Below are 16,994 nucleotides of genomic sequence, written 5' to 3'. Positions count from 1 at the left end.
ATCCATGCTGACTGTTCCTGATCACTTTCCTCTCATGTAAGTGCTTCAGGATTGATTCTTTGAGGACCTGCTCCATGATTTTTCTGGGGACTGAGGTGAGGCTGACTGGCCTGTAGTTCCCAGGATCCTCCTTCTTCCCTTTTTTAAAGATTGGCACTACATTAGCCTTTTTCCAGTCATCCAGGACTTCCCCCGTTGGCCACGAGTTTTCAAAGATAATGGCCAATGGCTCTGCAATCACAGCCGCCAATTCCTTTAGCACTCTCGGATGCAACTCGTCCGGCCCCATGGACTTGTGCACGTCCAGCTTTTCTAAATAGTCCCTAACCACCTCTTTCTCCACTGAGGGCTGGCCATCTACTCCCCAGGCGGTGATGCCCAGCGCAGCAGTCTGGGAGCTGACCTTGTTTGTGAAGACAGAGGCAAAAAAAGCATTGAGTACATTAGCTTTTTCCACATCCTCTGTCACTAGGTTGCCTCCCTCATTCAGTAAGGGGCTCACACTTTCCTTGGTTTTCTTCTTGTTGCCAACATACCTGAAGAAACCCTTCTTGTTACTCTTGACATCTCTTGCTAGCTGCAGCTCCAGGTGCGATTTGGCCCTCCTGATTTCATTCCTACATGCCCGAGCAATATTTTTATACTCATCCCTGGTCATATGTCCAACCTTCCACTTCTTGTAGGCTTCTTTTTTATGTTTAAGATCCGCTAGGATTTCACCGTTAAGCCAAGCTGGTCGCCTGCCATATTTACTATTCTTTCAACTCATCGGGATGGTCATGACTCTTACAACCTTAATAATGACTTTCCCCTTATTTTGTAACCTAGTTAGGGATAGATTATCTCTTAGTTTGTCCATTGAGTCTTCAGTAAGGCTCGTACATTGTTGTGCTTACAGAATTTTTTGGAAATAAATTACCTGTACAACCAAATTGGGATACTGTTTACTTTAATGTTTGGGTAATACCATATGTTAAGATACAGATATTCAGGCCTGTCTGTAAAGGCCTATACTCTAAGAATTTAGGTGTATTCTTATCACTTAGCTAGTTATAGAGGTATAAAAGAGAGAATCAAAATCACTGTCTGCCAGCGTAAGGTCCTTCTCTTACTGTGACAGTCTGAGGCCCTGTTCTTAGGCTAAGGCCTTTGGCTAAGCAACAGAGGCAGCCATAAGCTGGGAAGCGAATGGTCAGATCCTCACATTCCAAACTAGTCACATTGAAATAAGGTGCTATTGGGCTGTTAGGAATACAATCCTGTCCTGATAATGTCTATCGCCTCCAGAGAAAGGGAAGGGCCTAGAAGATGTAAAAGGAAGCTTAGTTTGATAGCATCCTGTCTGGCAAAAACTCACTTATCAATAGCTGAGATGTGAAATCCTCATTTCTGTGTTTGTTCTATCACTGTAGTCCCCATTTCCCCATTGTTTGTATAATCTCTGTCTGGTTCTGTGATTGTTTCTGTCTGCTGTATAATTAATTTTGCTGGGTGTAAAGTAATTAAGGTGGTGGGATATAATGGGTTAAATAATCATGTTACAATATGTTCGGATTGGTTAGTTAAATTTCAGTAAAATGATTGGTTAAGGTATCGCTAAGCAGAACTCAAGTTTTACTATATAGTCTGCAAAAAGAAAAGGAGTACTAGTGGCACCTTAGAGACTAACCAATTTATTTGAGCATAAGCTTTCGTGAGCTACAGCTCACTTCATCGGATGCATTCAGTGGAAAATACAGTGAGGAGATTTAGATGCACACAGAACATGAAAAAATGGGTGTTTATCATACACACTGTAAGGAGAGTGATCACTTAAGATGAGCTATTACCAGCAAAAGCCGGGGGGAGGGCGGGGAGAGGAGAGAACCTTTTGTAGTGATAATCAAGGTGGGCCATTTCCAGCACTTAACAGGAACATCCGAGGAGCAGTGGGGGGTGGGAAATAGTTTTATCCGCCCCCGCCCCCCACTGCATCCGATGAAGTGAGCTGTAGCTCACGAAAGCTTATGCTCAAATAAATTGGTTAGTCTCTAAGGTGCCACAAGTACTCCTTTTCTTTTTGAGACTATAGAGACTTAACCTGGTTTAACTGTATCCAGTCGTCTTCCCATTTCTACTCCTTGCAAACTGCATGAGTGCAGATCTCTCTTCAGATCAGCCTGTATTTCTAAACCTACAAAATAAAATGAGTTTTGACCAGCATGGCTTAGTGAAGTAGAAGCTTTTCTATTCATTATTTAAATCCAGTCTTGTCACTGACTCCACATAGGCAGCTGCCTGCACTCAGATGGAGCCCTATTAACAGGAGCTTAGGGATGCTCCTGCATGGAGTTTGTTGTGGGCTTGGACTCCAAATGAGACTTTTGTTGTTCTTTGTGAGGAATTTCCTCTTTCAAAGTATATTAATAAACTCTAAGGAAATGACTCCTGTGTTTGTGCTACTTCTCATCCCTTTTATCCATTTGTATATTCTTGGATTTTTGCAGGTCACTTCTTAGACATACTTTAGAATAATTTTTATCATACTCCAAGATCAAAGAAACATTATTGTTCTTTTTCTGCAGAAATCCAGCCAGAAGAAAAATCTGAGAACAGCAATGCTGGTAAGTGTTGGACTTGACTTCCTGGTACACTTGAGAAATGCTTTGCATCTAATAAAGAAATCCTCGTTTTCAGTTTTTCTATTTTACTTTTAGTTTTAGTGTGCTAATTTCTTAAAGGTTTGTTCAGGGTGACTAGATAGAGAAACACCATAAAATTGAAAAATTACTTAAATTGATTGCTATAATCAGAGACTTAAATTATTCATAGATTTTATAAGAAATGTAAAGTTACTAGGAAAGGAAGAATAGTAAATCCTTAATATTTCTTAGAATCTTTTTTTAAATGTTTGGATTCAGTATTTCTGTTTTTGGGTTTTTATTTATTTATTTTATTTTGTGGTCTCATGTTTGATTATTTTTAGTTTATGTTCTGACTTATTGATGGGAAAGTATTTTTATTCTGTCTGATTCCCAAAACGTGGTATTTGTGTTTAACCCTACAGAGTAAGAAATCAAAAAAGGTCATTCGATTCTGCCTACTTACCTGTTATGCACAGGATATAATTGTCAAGAAAGGAAAAAATAATACTTGGATCAGTAGTAAGGTGGTTGTTTCAAAAGTGGCTTATCAAATAGGGTTAAAGATGACGGTGATATTTAAATCAGTTCAAATTGATGGAGCACACATCAATGATCTTTAGTTCAGAGAGCCACTGGGATAGGAAGTTTAGCACAAGAAATATCTATCAGTTAATGTGCAACATGAACATTAATAAAATAAAATCTGCACATACACATTTTGAGAAGGTGGGATCCATTGTCTCTTTCAAATTGTGTGTCAAAGCAAGCATTTTAAAGAATTATTTTGTATAATAACCATCTGTGTATATTAAGATTTCTTTTCTAATCGTGGGAAAACTACATTTTCAGATGATGAGCTGTAGTTGCTACAATAAAGAATGTAATAAGTATAGAAATAGTCTTTTGTGCTCTTACTGAAAGGTAGAGTAGTATGGTACAAAGGAAGTCACACATACATTTGGACAACCTCTGATTAGTCACAGAAAATCAGATACGGCTTGCCTAGAAACAAACTGTTCTAATGATTTTACTAAGGTCAGCAACATCTTTATATATTATTACGTTGCTGGAGTTTCGAAATGAGCACACGAGAGCATGATAGGGTTAAGTGTTACTTATGAAAAGGTCCAGTTCCTCTTTTTTGAAATGAAAAGCTTTTGTTTGATGGAGAACAAAAATATCATTAAAATGCAGAAGCAAATAAGGGCCAATACTAAGCAAGAACTTGGGGAATGGGGATATTAGACACAGCTAGCATAAAATTTGGAGAGAAATGTAAGTCTTCTCAGAACATGGGTTACCATTTACATGTACAAATAAAGTACAGTAAGGGCTATGATGACACTCAGTAAATGGTAACGAAAGGGATTTTAGATTCAGATGGCTTGCAAAGACTGGCTTCTCCCTTTTCTTCCCTCAAAACAATCCTTAAACACATGTCCAATATTAACTGTTTCAGAATGACTCACCAGAATATTATTTTTCATCCACCTCCATATAAATCTTTTAATTTTCCAATATTTTGACTTTTATTTGAATCACATCTTAGCTTTAAAGGTTGTTGAAAGAGCATACCATTTAGTTCTGGGTTCTGGGAATAATTATTTCTGAGAGGGGATAGATTTCCAGTACTGAGCTGATTGAGATGCTTTCTGATAAAATGGACTAACCATGTCAAAGGGATCATGATGAGTGCTTAGAAATGTTTGAGTTGGGAATGCATTTGTACAATTCCATAGCGTATTTATAGTTGGAAATGTTGCATGATTATTTGTTAAAATCTATTCATTCCGATTACTGTTTTACTCTTGTATTTTAACTGTGTTGTGACTTAAACAACTGGTCTGTAATGAACTTAGAGGTGAATGTTTTATACTACCTGGAAGCTGAGATTTGCTGCTTTCAGCTGGTGTATGTACAGCAGCTAGTAATTGCTAAAATCTTTCAGAATGGTACCATTTATGTTGTATTCTTTTAACATTATTGGAGATTTTTTTTCCCTTTTTTTTAAAAATTGGACTGCAGTAGAACTGTCACACTCCATTCCTCTTCCGGGGAATTATTAAGTTATTACCTCTCCCACCGTAGGCACTCTACGTGACCTACCCCTATTGACCACATGCTTACATAGATTCATAGATATTAAGGTCAGAAGGGACTATTATGATCATCTAGTCTGACCTCCTGCACAACGCAGGCCACAGAATCTCACCCACCCACTCCTGCGAAAAACCTCTCACCTATGACTGAGCTATTGAAGTCCTCAAATCGTGGTTTAAAGACTTCAAGGAGCAGAGAATCCTCCAGCAAGTGACCCGTTCCCCATGCTACAGAGGAAGGCGAAAAACCTCCAGGGCCTCTTCCAATCTGTTCTTGACGAAAATTCCTTCCTGACCCCAAAAATGACTATCAGCTAAACCCTCAGCATATGGGCAAGATTCACCAGCCAGATACCTAGGAAAGAATTCTCTGTAGTAACTCAGATCCCACCCCATGTAATGAAGTAAATAAATGCAGTAGTTTGGGATTTTGTTGTGCCTCATTATTATCTGTATTGCAGTAGTGCTTACAGACTTCAATCAGGCATTGGAGCCCCATTATACAGGCACTTGTGTACACATAATGAAAAGATGATCGCTAACTGAAGAATTTAGAATCTAAAAAACTAGAGAAAGGGGATGGATACTAACAAATTGATGGATGTTTACAGAAAAAAATCTTGGCAGTCACATTTATCTTATTTGGTTAACACTTCTACATACAACATACAGTACAACTATACATACAAAACGATGGGGTCTAAATTAGCTGTTAACATTCAAGGAAGAGATCTTGGAGTTGTGGGTAGTTCTCTCAAAACCTCTGCTCAGTGTGCAGAGGCAGTCAAAAAAAACCTAGGTGTTAGGAACTAATAGGAAAGGGATAGGTAATAAGACAGAAAATACCAGACTGTCACAATATAAATCCACAGTGTATCCACACCTTGAATGCTGCTTGCAGTTATGATCACCCCATCTCAAAAAAAGATACGTTAAAATTGGAAAAGGTACAGAGAAGGACAACAAAATTTATTAGGGATATGGAACAGCTTCCTATGAAGAGAGATTAAAAAGATTGGAACTGTTCAGATGGGAAAAGAGATGACAAAGGTCTGTAAAATCATGAATGGTGTTGAGAAAGTGAATAGGGAAGTGTTTTACCCTTCACATAACACAAGAATCAGGGGTCAGCTGATGATATCAGTAGTCAGCAGGTTTAAAACAAACAAAAAAGTACTACTTCACACAGTGCACAGTCATCCTGTGGAACTTGTTGCCAGGAAATGTTGTGAAGGCCAAAAGTATGAATGGGTTCAAAAAAGAATTAGATAAAAATATGTCCATCAATGGTTATCAGCCAAGATGCTCTGGGTGCCCCTAAACCTCTGACTGCCAGAAGCTGGGACTGGATGACGGGGGGTGGATCACTTGATAAATTGCCCTTTTCTGTTCATTCTCTCTGAAGCATCTGGCACCAGTCGCTGTTGGAAGACAGGATATTGGCTAGGTCAGGGGTGGCCCCTCACTCTCTCCCCCTCCCCACTAGAGCCTCCTGCGCACTGTGTAACAGCTGATTGTGGCGGGAGGGAGGCGTGGGGAAGGAACGGGAGGCACTGACAGGTGGGGCTGCTGGTGGGCAGGAGTCACTGCAGGTTGGAGTGGGGGGAGCTGATGCGGGGCTGCTGACATATTAGTGTGGCTCTTTGGCAATGTACGTTGGTAAATTCTGTCTCCTTCTCAGACTGAGGTTGGCCGCCCCTGGGCTAGATGGACTGTTGGTCTGACTCAATATGGCCATTCTTATGTTCTTATATTCTTCTCTTCCAGAAAAGTCATGAATCTAACATGACATTTGCAAACTACCTTTGAATCATTCTGCTTGTGTATAGCATCTCTCTTCACCCTTCCCTTTGTCTGCCATGTCTGTCAGTTTACGCTAAGCAGTTTTGAGATAAGGATGATTTCTTATATATGCTTGTACAGTGGTTAGCACCACCCTTCTTTTATTGATCTAGACTAGCAGTCTAGATACAGGCTTCAGCAGAACATGAATAAAATAAGAAAATGTGAAATAATAAACACATTTCTATTTATCCGTTTTACCCACTCATAATAGAATTATTTTTCTTTTTCTTTTTTTTTTTTTCTTAAATGAGGAAATTACATGGGAAGAAGAGAAAAGCTCTGCAAAAATAAATGTTGTTAGGGCTGCAAGGGCAATCACTCAAAAGTTAGGAAATACCAGAAATAAGGTTGCCCACTTAACCCTAATCTAGTCCCTTTTTGTGTACACCTTATGAGCCAGTCTTCAATTAGATTGATCACATACTATTTTTTCTATAGGGATCCTGCCTCATTCAGTGTGTAGTGCGGTCAATGCTCAGGGACTGAATCACGGTTGTGTATTGATCGAGGCTGTTGTCTGTAGGATCCCTAACTTATTCACTTGGAAGGTGTAAAGCAGATTAAGCAGATGAGTGTAGGAAAAGAGTACGTGGTGTCACGGTTAAGGCTTCTGAATGACACACAGGAGAACTGGCTGTTTTATTGACTTCTTATGTGATGCTGAGCAAGTCACTTAACCAGACATTTTCAGAGGTGGCCACTAATTGTGTGTGATTTGCTTTCTGTGTGCTCAATGTGAGACACCTTTGCCTGACGTTCAGAAGTGCTGAGCACTTACGACTACTGAAGTCAATGGAAGCTGTGGATGCTCAGCAGTAACACACCACAGTCTCCAGGAATGAGCACTGGGTTAGGAACCTACATTCGAATCCTGGTTCTGTCATTGGCTCTTTATGTGGGTTTGAGCATGTCACTATTTCCCTCGCTATAAAATGAGGATTATAATACCTACCCATCTTCCTCACATGGGTAATGAGAATGATTTAGTTAATGTATATACTGTGCTTTGAACATAAAAAGTGCTATTATAAAAAATAAGCAGTTGGAAGGATCCATCCCTAACTGCCTTAAATTGGAACACCCCAAATTAGTGGAAATTCTTGTGAGATTTGGCCTTAAAATCTGTGTCCTCATTTCTCTTGTGTAAAAGCACTCCTTAACTTTCAGGGGTGCTGCAAAGACAGATTCATGAATGTGTTTGAGGCTCAGATGCCATGGAGATGGGTGCCAAAGAAAAGCTCATGGAGAAATCAATTCCATATGTAGTGCAAGGTATGGGTGGTGTACAGGAGAGAAGGTATAGGGCCACGTCGGTGAGAATAAAAAGAAATACTCAACAGTAGCCTCAGTCCCTGAGTACCATCCATCCTTTGTGAAACAGGTGCTGTGGAAGAAATGTGTGGTCATATAATTGAAAACCGTGACATAATGTACTTGTGTAGGTTAAAGTTGCATGGGCAACCTTAGTGCTGACATTTTCTAAATTTTGAATGCCTAACTTTGCAAACGGAATATTCTTTTCACACAGCTTTTGTATGTAGTGGGTATACACAGATGTTATCTATTGATGAAAATAAAATTACTCTGTTCTTTTAAATTGATATTGTTCCTTGAGAGTATGTGCATGTCTGTGACTTGCATGTTTATTCACTAGTTGATGTGAATTATAAGTTTTGTATCTTTGAGATACCTGGAGCTGTAGCAAGCCGATCATACACTTAACAAATCTAAATTCAGGTTTCAAAATCTTGACATGAATTCATAGCAAGCCCTGAACAATTGCTACTTAACGCATATATTCCTTTTGGACAACTTGTCACTCGTATTCTTTTCCTGAACTTGCCAGTGGGCAATCTTGATGTCTTCTGTTCTGGTGGGAAGAGATGCATCCTCTTCATAGTTTTCCTTGTGCATTCAAGCAAAAGGAGTTAATTATTTGATATACCTCAGGCAGTACAGCGTGAACCTAGTGTGTAAATTTTGTCTGCCACAGATATTCATGTGCTGGCAAATTGTAGACACAAATACTTAATTCTTAAATTGTCTGTAGATGGATAAACCTAATATAGTAAAGAATGTGAAATAATGTGGAAAGAAAGGAAATGATTTAGAGTATTTTGGTGACATTTGCGCTGGAAAATATGCAATACAGTGCAAACATTTCTGTAGGGCAGGGAGAACAGTAAAATTTTTATGGAAATTTGTATAAGGTTATGTAATTTTGTGCAACAATTTAAGAAAGATTTGCTGTTAGTTAGGCTCAAATTAGATTTCCTTTCTTCCACTTAAATCTTTCAACATATATTTTACTAAAAACGTTTTGAAGGAAAGCTGTAACTCTGTGAAATATGGTTATCAACAAGAGTTATGGTGCAATACTCAAATTAATTACTCTCCAAAAACACACACAACCTAATTGTTAAAAAACCCATTCAAGTGTGAAATGTACCATTTTCCAGCTTGTGACGTTATATGTGACAAGGATCCCTAATTGCCTCCTATTTAGTGTCTTCAGGACTGAGCAGATACACACAACATTTATATTATGAACTTTTCACTAGTGCCTGGAAACTCTAGTCAGGATTGAGGCTTCATTTGCTATACAAACACAGAGTAGGATAACAATCCCTGTCCCAGAGTGTATACAGTCTAGATTAAAACATGGAACAACAATGGATATTACAAACATTAGGAAGAAGTAGGGAGGGAATACTAGTAATAAGGACAAGAGCATGCATTAACATGGGTCAGCAATTATAAATATCAGAAGTCCCTAATGGCCAACTATACATTTCAGTATACTATGAATATTTTATTATATTTGTTTGCTTTAACAGCACTGTCATGTTTTCAGCTTGCAGTGGTTTTCTTTCAGTAGCAATTAATGTTTACCTTACCTTATTTCAATAATAAAAAAGAAAGTTTGTGCCTCATGCAGACAATTTGACTTCACTTCAGAGCTTTCAGTCTACATCACTACTCTTGGCATGTGCTGCCTGAACTGAAGGCCACAAGGTTCTGTTCTAAGTGCAAAGTTTGTGTTCCTTTTCAGAGTTCCCTGCCTCTCTAGACAAGTCAGACATGCCTAGGTTGTTGATGTAGTAGAGTAAACCAAAATACTCTCCTCGCTCAGAATCTGCAGGATCTTCCTCCATGTCCTTTGTGATGAATCCCCAGAGTGAGCCTCACGTTACAAAACCAGGCTCCACAGACTAGGCAGAGGATTATAATGCCTTGTCAGTGACCACTGCTACTTTAGGTGGGACTCCCGGAAGATAAGGCATCTTCAGCCTCTGTAATTTTTTCAGAACAAATGAACATCTATTTTCCTCCTGTTTTTTCAGTTCTGTGATGCAAACACATTGTCTTCTACTGACTTCAGTCCTGATGGTGGAAATATTGTGAGAGCTGAAAGCCTTAGACAAAGCACTCTTAGTATTAATAAGACTAGAACCCTCAATGGCCTTTTCTTGATCTTACTGATTTTTTTCAACCAAGCTTGCAGGATCTCTAATTTATTTCTCAGTGTCACTGGTTTCAACATTGAACAAATATACTGCTTCCTCCCCCGTACTTTCCACAGGGTTTAACATCTTTGATGTGTGTAAACACTAGGGAGGCAACAAACTATACTAAATTTGGTGTTGCAGTTGCTTATTCTATTTGTTTCTGAATACTTATTCCCCTCATCACTCGTTTGTTTGATTAATTCTCCTTCCTTCTTCATCTACAGTTTCTTTATGCACTCCTAACCTATTCTCTTTCCTCAATCTGTTAATCATCTCTCAAATTTAAGATCTGTTTCTAAGGTGTGGGGCTGCAGTAGCATGTCTGTATTTAGTACTTTATATTAAAAATACAGTTGTGAATTTCCCATTCCCCAAACATCCACAAAAAAGCACTTTCTGCCTGAAATTTTGCATATAATATGCCAAAACAGAATTTTTTAGTAGTTTTGAGATTAATCAGACTCATCCATTTGAGATACGTGACTTCAAAGAAACAAATGTTGTTTAATATTTGGAAAGGTCTTCTATTGTGTGTCTTTGTCATTGCATATCTCAAGAGTGTGGTGTCGGAATGCCAATTTCTCACATTTTCTAGGCTTCAAGTAGAACTAGCATTTAAAAGTATTTTTAATTACACTGTTTGGATAATAGAAAAGGTATTTGCTATTGGAGAAAAACAGATTTCTGGTTGCTTCTCTAAATGTCCACAAAGATAATATATTTTGAGATGACCCATGAGCATCTAATAGATATCTAATATAGGGATCTGTAGCAGGCTGTGGTCTGCTCCTGGCTTCTTGCATCACAGTAACCTACTCAGAAACCTCCACTGGTTAGGTATCCACACTGTTGTTTATATGTGCTCCCTCCAACAACATCTTTACGGTCCTGTGCAGCAATGCTATTTACAGTGTTCCCTGTGCTTTTGGCCCGTTCTCCAAGGGAGCAGAGGTCTCCCTTCTCTAGGATCTTTGTGAGAGTGGGCTCAGTTAGCCTGTTCACCCAATCCCTTTCTTCCTTGTGCCCTTCTTATCAATCTTGAGCTGATGGGCTAATTGTATCTTTAGCTCACTCAGCCCCTGCCCCCCTTGGGATAATTGAATTTAATTATCTAATCAGCTTTCTCTGGGGAACTAATTGGTGGCAGAGTGATCAGAGTGCAGACTCACCTGTTAACTCCCTGCACTCTTTCACAGGATCATACAAACAAAGACTATGCTATTGTAATTCTCATACTCACCAGAAAATGCAAACACATTTTTCAAGAACCAACTAATAGGGTTCCCTCCACCATAATGAGTGGATAAACCAAGGTAAGGGTGGGTGTGTGTGTGTGTGATTTTCAATACCAACATTAACTAAATATTTGCAGACTTTTTGGGTGGATTATTTTTAAACAATCACCTAATTTTTTGACTTTAAAATGTTGGTGTGTTAACTTGAGCTCAGATGTCTTCACAGTCTAGGAGTGATTTAAGTGAAAAGCTATTATGTACAATTGTAATTAACAGTTTGGGGACCTTTTTATTTCTGAAGCAGCAGAGTAATATTCTATTCTAGAGGTTTTTAAATGACATATCTGTAATGGAAATGATGTTAATCTATTGCCACTACAGGTAGAAACTATTTTTTTAAAAGACTGTTTCTTTAGCTGCATGTGGTACTTATACCACACTTCAGTAAAATCATTCTCCAGAGTCTAGCGCTGCTGTTAGCAGGTGACTGTACTTTCCTCTCCTGTTCAGTTTACCTGATTATTAAGACTCTACAGCTCTCGCATTGTCATCTACCACTCCTTAACATCGAACCCTAACTTCCTTCTGGAGTTCTCACCTCACTTCTCATCCATGCTTATTTCTGTGTAAATGATGATCTCTGGAGACAAACATTTAAGTTTACATTCCATATATTGATATGTAGTATTTTTATCTTAAAAGTGCTTTATACACGTTAATTTACTAGTCTCAAATGTCTTCTTCCTTCTCTACGACTTTAGTGAATGCCACACCCTTATCGCCTCTGTGACAGGGTTGGGCCAGATGGCTACAGGAGAGGGATAGAAGGCAGATATATTAGCCCCAGGTCCCTTTTCCCTGGGTAAGGTAACAGGGAAGGTTCCAGAACAATCAGGAACTTTCTGGAAACAATTAAGGCATACAGCCTGATTAGAACACCTGGCAGCCAATAAACAAAGCTGCTAGACTCATTTAAGGCAGGCTAATCAGGGCACCTGGGTTTAAAAAGGAGCTCATTTCAGTTTGTGGTGCGCATGTGAGGAGCTGGGAGCAAGAGGCACTAGGAGCTGAGCGTGAGAAGGCATACTGCTGGAGGACTGAGGAGTACAAGCATTATCAGACACCAGGAGGAAGGACCTATGGTGAGGATAAAGAAGGTGTTGGGAGGAGGCCATGGGGAAGTAGCCCAGGGAGTTGTAGCTGTCACACAGCTGTTCCAGGTGGCACTCTAGACAGCTGCTTTCCACAGGGCTCTGGGCTGGAACCTGGAGTAGAGTTCAGGCCCTGGTTCCCCCCAAACCTCCCAACTCCTCATCAGACACAGGAGGGGTTGACCTGGACTGTGGGTTCACAAAAACGGCCAAACTGTTTTGGACTGAGGGCTGCCGTGAATCTCCGAGGTGAGCAAATCCGCCAATAAGCTCAAGACCCACCAAGGTAGAGGAGGAACTTTGTCACACCTCATAGACTTGTTTTTAATTGACATAGCAGAATTACCTCTCTTCTTCATTGAACTGCCCTTGGCTTCACTATTGGTGGCCATCTCCTTGTCAAGTTTAACATTTCTCCCTTAGGGTTGTCTACATTAGGAAGGATTATCTAACAAAAGGCTAGCCAGCCCCAACCTAATCAAAATCTTTTCACTAGTATAGACATAGGTTAAAACCTTATTACCCCTCAGTTTAGCTGGTCAAGGTATAATGTTAGCTAAACCTGACTCATTTTTCTAAGCTAGACAAACTCTTAAACAAAACAACCTCTACATCTCTTTCTCCAGCTGACTACTCAAAATTTTTATTCTTCCCTAATTTAGATGGGACAAATCCCCCTGTGATGGTTGGTTATCTAAGTTCTGTTCTCTTGCTCTTATATAGCTTACTCCATTTATCATAAATCTGGACAGTTCCTCTAGTATGACAACAACCACAGGGCCTATAAAACTACTGTCTGGTACCTTGAGGACTCTGGTGTTGTGTTTGCTCTGACATTTTCAAATCTTGCTTGACTCAGTACAGCACCTTTTTCAGAACGCTTAAAATCCAATATTCTGTGTCTTAAGTGCAGAATTTGCTGGCAATCCTCAATTCCTATTGAAACGTAACCTTCCTGTTTCACCTTAAATCTTCCATCCCTTTCCACTTTGAACGAGAGTAATTTTGCTAATGTTCTATGAAAAGATCACCACCACCACCACCTGAGCTACCTTTTAATATCTCTGATTTCCCTCCCCAAACCAATAGCTTCCTCTTTCCATTCACTCAGTTTGTTTTCTATCTGCTTGCTTGTTCTAGTCCAGTCTCTTAGAACCCTTCTGGATGTTTTCCTTTCAATGAATAAGTGTACCTCATAACATAATGCTGTTCCTTTTTGTCTTGTTCTCTTTTGCCTCTGCCTAACCTGTCACACCAATCAACTGAATCACTACTGAATTTTCATAAATTAACTTTTCAGCCATGCTTGTTCACTTGTTTGGGGCACAAGTGAGATGTCATAAAAGCTTACATGGTATTCTTTAAATTCATTTTTTCCTCAGATTAGGAATTAAATAAATCATATCTACCTAAAAAGTATTTTCATCTCAGACTAGTTGACAATTATTCAGTTGTTATAGTTACAAATGCAATGATAATTTAACTAAGACATACGGTTGTTTAATGCAGTGTTAAGGTGATGATATAAAACATGGTCATTGGGGAAGCAAGCATTAAAGTTGATCAGCTCCTGCAGCGTTAATCTCTCTGGAACACTCCCACACTAACATCAACTTCCTGGACACCATAATCAGCTTCAACAATGGAACCCTATAGACAAGAAACCCACTATCACCATACCTACCTTCAAAGATCCAATAACCACTCCAAACACACCAAGAAATCTGTTATCTACAGCCAGGCACTGAGATACCACAGAATCTGGTTTGAGGCGAAAGTCTCGGATAAACACCGTGATACACTCAAAAGCACCTTCACCAAAAAAGGACACTCCACCAGAGAAATAAATCTCATAATGGAATACCCATGAGAACCTGCTTGGGTACAGAAATAGAACCTCCTCTGACGGCAGACCTCTACTTGTCACTTACCCCATATGGATTCTATACAGGTGGTATAATCAAATAACTACAACCCATACTCAATGGGGACCCCATCCTGAAAGAAATCGTTCCTGAACCCCTACTTCTGGCCTTTAAACAACCCACCAACCTCTCCAAGCTCATCATCAGAAACAAGCTTCCCAGGACACACCAACTCACAGCAGCGCCAGACCCTGCCAGAACAACAGATGCAAAACCTGCAGACGCATTTCCACTTCTGCAATGATCAGCACCCCCCACAACCGCATCTTTCAAGAGGCATGTGTAGGATCCATGGATATCACATGTGGTATACCTCATTAAATGCCCCAATAACAATTAAGTGGGTGAAACCATTTTCTTATCACAGGAAAATAAGACAAAAATACACTGTCACCTGAGGGTGAAAACTTTTCATAAAGCAATCACTCTGTATCTGACCTGTCAGTCCTCATCCTCAAAGGAAACCTGCACAACACTGTAAGGCTATGTCTACGCTGGCAAATGAATGACCATTCAGAGGTGTTAAAAAAACAAAACAAAACACTCCTTCCCCCAAAAGACAAAAGTTTTGCTGATGACAGGCGATGGTGTGAACAGCGCTTTGTCTGCAGGAGCACTCACAAACAGCGGCTACGCTGCGCCTTTTAGTGTCATGGCTATAGCAACACAGCCGTGTTGCTAAAAGTGGCGTAGTGTAGACAGAGCCTTAGCTCGCTAGTGTAGACATGGCCTGAGTTGCAATTCCTTTTGGTGGAAAAACAGGAGGACTTGTGGCACTTTAGAGACTAACAAATTTATTTGAGCATAAGCTTTCATGGGCTACAGGGCTACTCCTGTTCTTTTTGCGGATACAGGTTAACATGGCTGCTACTCTAAATTCCTTTTGGTGTTCCTCCTATGGGTGAAGCTATATTCTGCCTAATATTTAGGGCTGAACCTAACAGTTCAGTCTAATTAGTAGTATAGTCGAGGGTAAACTTGGGTAAACTGAGTTTACTCCTTATTTAGGGAATATGGAGTTTAGGGTGGTTTACTTTTTTTTTTTTTTTTTTTTTTAAACCATTACACCATTAGTCTAACCCTTAACAAGAAAAAGAGGAAAAGAAAATACTTCACCTGTACTTAGTGCCAAAGCTAGCATTGCCAGAACAATCTTAACTTCAGGTATTTTCTGACCTTTGAGCACTTGATTCTGTAACTCCAGTGTTGTATCAATATTAACGCTTAGCATACAATTTTCTACTTCTTCTTTTTTTTTTTTTTTTTTTTTTTTTTTTTTCAGGATAAAAGGGGGAAAAATCCCTGAAGATAACTGGGTTGCATATCTTACTACCTTCTCTGGCAAAAGTCAGCTGTGTTTGAATTCAAATGTACACCTAACTAGCTGTGCACACATGCAGTGTATTGATCTATTGGTGCATCTGTAGACTAAAAAGGAAACCTTTTCTATTTGAAAATTGCATACTGTGAATATCCAACAATGTTTCAAACTGAGCAAATGTACAGGTCTGCCAAGTCTGTATCCAGTTGCAAACAAACTGTTCTTACTATAATCTTGTCTAATGCAATGTCTCCAGTTTTTAAATGTGGAGAGGGAGAAAATTCTCTTGTCCCCCTGCATAAATCCTTATTCAGACATCTGAAGGGATTTTGCATAAACTTTTTGGAAAATACACTTTCAGAGACAGAGCTTGACAAATTTCAGACAGGAGGTAGACGTCGATATGGCAGCAGGCGCTCTCAAGTGCTTGCTATGAAACATTGATGCCAATGATATTTTAAATGAGAATTGGGAAGCTTTCTAATAAGAATTGTTTAATAGCCTGAATCCTTGAGACTTAAACCCACAAATTTTGTAATATAATGGGTAAAATTTGTTTCTTAGTCCTGGACATAGGATCCTTTTTCTCCCCTGGGCATATCTGACCTCAAATACAACACATGTTCGTGGTGAAGCTTCTTGACTTATTTCAGATAGTAATGTAATCAGCTGCTAGAAGGCAGCGTGCACCCTGGACTTAGGTCTTGTCAAGTAAAAAGCTTTCATTTAACCTTTTTAAAAGCATTGTATTGTGATTTACTCTTTTTTGTAAACGGATTTTTGATGGGGTTGGGTTTTATGCTATTATGGGTGGGCTGGTGTGGTAATTTAAGTATGGACTACCATTTTTTAATAGTGAAGAACAATTTCCCTTAGTAAAGGCAGAATCACCAGATCTGCGCTCTCCCTTCCCCCAGTCCCTTTTTTTTGAGTGTGAAATCTTAAGGTAAAGAAAATAGTACTTCTCTGACATTAAACCACTTCAATTTCTTTAAAGGTCAAATGCCAAGAAGTCAGTTGAAAAGGTAAAAGACAGTATATCTTTTGTATTAATGACTGTAACAATCAAAATAAATATTTACTATTTTCTTTATTTAAAATTCAATAGTCACTTTAAATCCCAATCAGGCATTCGATAGAACTGAAGATTATATCCAAAAATGTCTAAGAAAATGGATGATTTGACATCTTATGAATGACAGCCTCCTCCAGACTTTGTGCTTATACAGTTTTTGTTTTGACAGTACTGGAAACAAACTTCTTTATGATTTGTAGGGCAGTTATG

General features: G+C 39.1%; 1 protein-coding gene across 5 annotated transcripts in view; it reads left to right on the top strand.

The window, feature by feature from the left end:
• GTF2F2 (general transcription factor IIF subunit 2) overlaps positions 1-16,994 on the top strand; it is a 134,517-nt gene that overhangs the window by 21,065 nt on the left and 96,458 nt on the right. For 3 of the 5 annotated variants that reach the window (XM_037894320.2, XM_027821240.3, XM_043522664.1), the window contains exon 5: positions 2,565-2,603. The exons of the other annotated variants lie outside the window; for them this stretch is intronic. In XM_037894320.2, the coding sequence (XP_037750248.1) occupies positions 2,565-2,603 (39 nt within the window). The remainder of the gene's footprint in view (positions 1-2,564; positions 2,604-16,994) is intronic. 5 annotated transcript variants of the gene reach the window in all.

The sequence above is a fragment of the Chelonia mydas genome, chromosome 1 (genome assembly GCF_015237465.2).
Source record: "Chelonia mydas isolate rCheMyd1 chromosome 1, rCheMyd1.pri.v2, whole genome shotgun sequence".
Classification (NCBI taxonomy): Eukaryota; Metazoa; Chordata; order Testudines; family Cheloniidae; genus Chelonia; species Chelonia mydas.
Note: the sequence above shows the minus strand (reverse complement) of the source record. Positions and strands in the feature narration are given on the sequence as shown.